Source organism: Cherax quadricarinatus, chromosome 2, assembly GCF_038502225.1.
Source record: "Cherax quadricarinatus isolate ZL_2023a chromosome 2, ASM3850222v1, whole genome shotgun sequence".
Taxonomy (NCBI): domain Eukaryota; kingdom Metazoa; phylum Arthropoda; class Malacostraca; order Decapoda; family Parastacidae; genus Cherax; species Cherax quadricarinatus.
In genome coordinates, this window is record NC_091293.1 from 2,956,783 (window position 1) to 2,961,761 (window position 4,979).

Genomic DNA, 4,979 nt, shown 5'->3' on the forward strand with positions numbered 1-4,979 from the left:
TCTGCTCTCCTCCACGACCTGCACTTGTCTTGCCAGATCTGCTCTCCTCCACGACCTGCACTTGTCTTGCCAGATCTGCTCTCCTCCACGACCTGCACTTGTCTTGCCAGATCTGCTCTCCTCCACGACCTGCACTTGTCTTGCCAGATCTGCTCTCCTCCACGACCTGCACTTGTCTTGCCAGATCTGCTCTCCTCCACGACCTGCACTTGTCTTGCCAGATCTGCTCTCCTCCACGACCTGCACTTGTCTTGCCAGATCTGCTCTCCTCCACGACCTGCACTTGTCTTGCCAGATCTGCTCTCCTCCACGACCTGCACTTGTCTTGCCAGATCTGCTCTCCTCCACGACCTGCACTTGTCTTGCCAGATCTGCTCTCCTCCACGACCTGCACTTGTCTTGCCAGATCTGCTCTCCTCAACGACCTGCACTTGTCTTGCCAGATCTGCTCTCCTCCACGACCTGCACTTGTCTTGCCAGATCTGCTCTCCTCCACGACCTGCACTTGTCTTGCCAGATCTGCTCTCCTCCACGACCTGCACTTGTCTTGCCAGATCTGCTCTCCTCCACGACCTGCAGTTGACCTTCACATGCATATGGGATGTGTAATGTGTTTCTTAGGTCTGCCATCCTCTGAAATGTAGGCTTGCTGGTCCTGGTGGTCCTGCTGGTCCTGGTGGTCCTGCTGGTCCTGCTGGTCCTGCTGGTCCTGCTGGTCCTGGTGGTCCTGCTGGTTCTGCTGGTCCTGCTGGTCCTGCTGGTCCTGCTGGTCCTGCTGGTCTTACTGGTCCTATTTGTCCTGGTGTTTCCGCTGGTTCTGCTGGTCCTGGTGGTCCTGCTGGTCCCGGTGGTTCTGCTGGCCCTGCTGGTCCTGGTGGTTCTGCTGGTCCTGGTGGTTCTGCTGGTCCTGCTGGTCTTACTGGTCCTATTTGTCCTGGTGTTTCTGCTGGTTCTGCTGATCCTGGTGGTCCTGCTGGTCCCGGTGGTTCTGCTGGCCCTGCTGGTCCTGGTGGTTCTGCTGGTCCTGGTGGTTCTGCTGGTCCTGGTGATCTTGCTGGTCCTGCTGGTCTTGTTGGTTCTGCTGGCCCTAATGGTTCTGCTGGTCCTGGTGATCCTGGTGGTCCTTCTGGTTCTGCTGGTCCTGGTGATCCTGGTGGTCCTGCTGGTCCTGCTGGTCCTGCTGGTCTTGTTGGTTCTGCTGGCCCTAATGGTTCTGCTGGTCCTGGTGATCCTGGTGGTCCTTCTGGTTCTGCTGGTCCTGGTGGTCCTGCTGGCCCCGGTGGTTCTGCTGGCCCTGGTGGTTCTGCTGGTCCCGGTGGTTCTGCTGGTCCTGGTGGTGCTACTGGCCCCGGTGGTTCTGCTGGTCCTGGTGGTGCTACTGGCCCCGGTGGTCCTGCTGGTCCCGGTGGTTCTGCTGGTCCTGGTGGTCCTGCTGGTCCCGGTGGTGCTACTGACCCTGGTGGTCCTGGTGGTTTTGCTGGTCCTGGTGATCCTGCTGGTCCTGCTGGTCTTGTTGGTTCTGCTGGTTTTGCTGGTCCTAATGGTTCTGCTGGTCCTGGTGATCCTGGTGGTCCTGGTGGTCCTGGTAGTCCTGGTGGTCCTGGTGGTCCTGGTGGTCCTGGTGATCCTGGTGGTCCTGGTGGTCCTGGTGGTTCTGCTGATCCTGGTGGTTCTGCTGGTCCTGGTGGTTCTGCTGGTCTTGCTTGTTCTGCTGGTTCTGCTGGCCCTGGTGGTCCTGGTGGTCCTGGTGGTCCTGGTGATCCTGGTGGTCCTGCTGGTCCTGGTGATCCTGGTGGTCCTGGTGATCCTGGTGGTCCTGCTGGTCTTGCTTGTTCTGCTGGTTCTGCTGGCCCTGGTGGTCCTGGTGGTCCTGGTGGTCCTGGTGGTCCTGCTGGTCTTGCTTGTTCTGCTGGTTCTGCTGGCCCTGGTGGTCCTGGTGGTCCTGGTGGTCCTGGTGGTCCTGGTGATCCTGGTGGTCCTGGTGGTCTTGCTGGTCCTGGTGATCCTGGTGGTCCTGGTGGTCCTGGTGGTCCTGGTGATCCTGGTGATCCTGGTGATCCCGGTGATCCTGGTGGTTCTGCTGGTCCTGGTGGTCCTGGTGATCCTGGTGGTTCTGCTGGTCCTGGTGGTCCTGGTGGTCCTGGTGGTTCTGGTGATCCTGGTGATCCTGGTGATCCTGGTGGTTCTGCTGGTCCTGGTGGTCCTGGTGGTCCTGGTGGTCCTGGTGATCCTGGTGGTCCTGGTGGTCCTGGTGGTCCTGGTGGTCCTGGTGATCCTGGTGATCCTGGTGGTTCTGCTGGTCCTGGTGGTCCTGGTGGTCCTGGTGGTCCTGGTGATCCTGGTGATCCTGGTGATCCTGGTGGTTCTGCTGGTCCTGGTGGTCCTGGTGGTCCTGGTGGTCCTGGTGATCCTGGTGGTCCTGGTGGTCTTGCTGGTCCTGGTGATCCTGGTGGTCCTGGTGGTCCTGGTGGTCCTGGTGATCCTGGTGGTCCTGGTGGTTCTGCTGGTCCTGGTGATCCTGGTGATCCTGGTGGTCCTGGTGATCCTGGTGGTCCTGGTGATCCTGGTGGTCCTGGTGGTTTTGCTGGTCCTGGTGGTCCTGGTGATCCTGCTGGTCTTGCTTGTTCTGCTGGTCTTGCTTGTTCTGCTGGTTCTGCTGGTCCTGGTGGTCCTGGTGATCCTGGTGGTCCTGGTGGTCCTGGTGGTCCTGGTGATCCTGGTGGTCCTGCTGGTCCTGCTGGTCCTGCTGGTTCTGCTGGTCCTGGTGGTCCTGGTGATCCTGGTGATCCTGGTGATCCTGGGGGTCCAGGTGGTCCTGGTGATCCTGGTGGTTCTGCTGGTCCTGGTGGTCCTGGTGGTCCTGGTGGTTCTGGTGATCCTGGTGATCCTGGTGATCCTGGTGATCCTGGTGGTTCTGCTGGTCCTGGTGGTCCTGGTGGTCCTGGTGATCCTGGTGGTCCTGGTGGTTCTGCTGGTCCTGCTGGTCCTGGTGGTCCTGCTGGTCCTGGTGGTCCTGCTGGTCCTGGTGGTCCTGCTGGTCCTGCTGGTCCTGGTGATCCTGGTGGTCCTGGTGGTCCTGGTGAACCTGGTGATCCTGGTGATCCTGGTGGTTCTGCTGGTCCTGGTGGTCCTGGTGGTCCAGGTGGTCCTGGTGATCCTGGTGGTCTTGGTGGTTCTGCTGGTCCTGGTGGTTCTGGTGATCCTGGTGGTCCTGGTGGTTCTGCTGGTCCTGCTGGTCCTGGTGGTCCTGGTGGTCCTGGTGATCCTGATGATCCTGGTTGTCCTGGTGGTCCTGGTGATCCTGGTGGTCCTGGTGGTTCTGCTGGTCCTGCTGGTCCTGGTGGTTCTGGTGGTCCTGTTGGTCCTGGTGGTCCTGGTGGTCCTGCTGGATGGCATGATAGATAACCAGCAAGATAGGTAACTAACAAAGTAGATTATCCTCATATTTCTTCAGTCACCTCAAAACTCACCTGTAGAAAATACTGTATATATTTTCCAGAAATACAGTAGTTATATGTAAATAGATGGCCATACTGTATTTAATAAAAATTATGTTATCGAAAATGGGAAGCTGCGCCTGCGCAGAGGAGACTCACCATGTTTGAACTGGTCAACACAAACGTTAGAGAATAATGTGAAGAATTTTCGTGCTCTAGAGGTAAAATTGGGCTGACACCTCTCAAATAGGAGCCGAAAGTGTTGGATGTGCATTCCTGCATAACTTGAGATATCAGGCGACTGGACAAGACAGCTTCAGGAACCTCAGATAAGTCTGTTAATGTTTAACTCTGGCCAGTGTTATTTTCTTGTATAGACAGTGAGGTTTTCTGAGTATGATACACCTTGATCTCCAGTCAAATTGGTGAGTGATATTAAGATATTTTATATATATATATATATATATATATATATATATATATATATATATATATATATATATATATATATATATATATATATATATATATATATATATACATATATATATATATATATATATATATATATATATGTATATATATATATATATATATATATACATATATACATATACATATATATATATATATATATATATATATATATATATATATAAATATATATATATATACATATATATATATACATATATATATATATATATATATATACATATATATGTAGGTAGTAGGTTGGTAGACAGCAACCACCCAGGGAAGTACTACCGTCCTGCCAGATGACTGTGAAACAAAAACCTGTAACTGTTTTGCATGATGGTAGGATTGCTGGTTTCTTTTTCTGTCTCATAAACACGCTAAGATAACAGGGATATCTTGCTACTCCTACTTACACTTTGGTCACACTTCACAGACACGCACATGCATATATATATATACATACATCTAGGTTTTTCTCTTTTTTCTAAATAGCTCTTGTTCTTTTTTATTTCTTCTATTGTCCATGGGGAAGTGGAAAAGAATCTTTCCTCCGTAAGCCATGCGTGTCGTATGAGGCGACTAAAATGCCGGGAGCAATGGGCTAGTAACCCCTTCTCCTGTATACAATTACTAAAAAAGAGAAGAAGAAAAACTTTATAAAACTGGGTTGCTTAAATGTGCGTGGATGTAGTGCGGATGACAAGAAACAGATGATTGCTGATCTTATGAATGAAAAGAAGTTGGATGTCCTGGCCCTAAGCGAAACAAAGCTGAAGGGGGTAGGAGAGTTTCAGTGGGGGGAAATAAATGGGATTAAATCTGGAGTATCTGAGAGAGTTAGAGCAAAGGAAGGGGTAGCAGTAATGTTAAATGATCAGTTATGGAAGGAGAAAAGAGAATATGAATGTGTAAATTCAAGAATTATGTGGATTAAAGTAAAGGTTGGATGCGAGAAGTGGGTCATAATAAGCGTGTATGCACCTGGAGAAGAGAGGAATGCAGAGGAGAGAGAGAGATTTTGGGAGATGTTAAGTGAATGTATAGGAGCCTTTGAACCAAGTG

The 4,979-nt window shown here is 51.6% G+C and overlaps 1 protein-coding gene across 1 annotated transcript; it reads left to right on the forward strand.

Moving 5' to 3' along the window:
* The first annotated feature begins 596 nt into the window (after nucleotides 1-596).
* LOC138853325 (collagen alpha-1(I) chain-like) lies at nucleotides 597-3,405 on the forward strand. Its single transcript, XM_070089446.1, has 2 exons — nucleotides 597-610; nucleotides 645-3,405. Exons 1-2 carry the CDS (start codon nucleotides 597-599, stop codon nucleotides 3,403-3,405), a joined length of 2,775 nt encoding a protein of 924 aa, XP_069945547.1.
* Nucleotides 3,406-4,979: the final 1,574 nt, after the last annotated feature.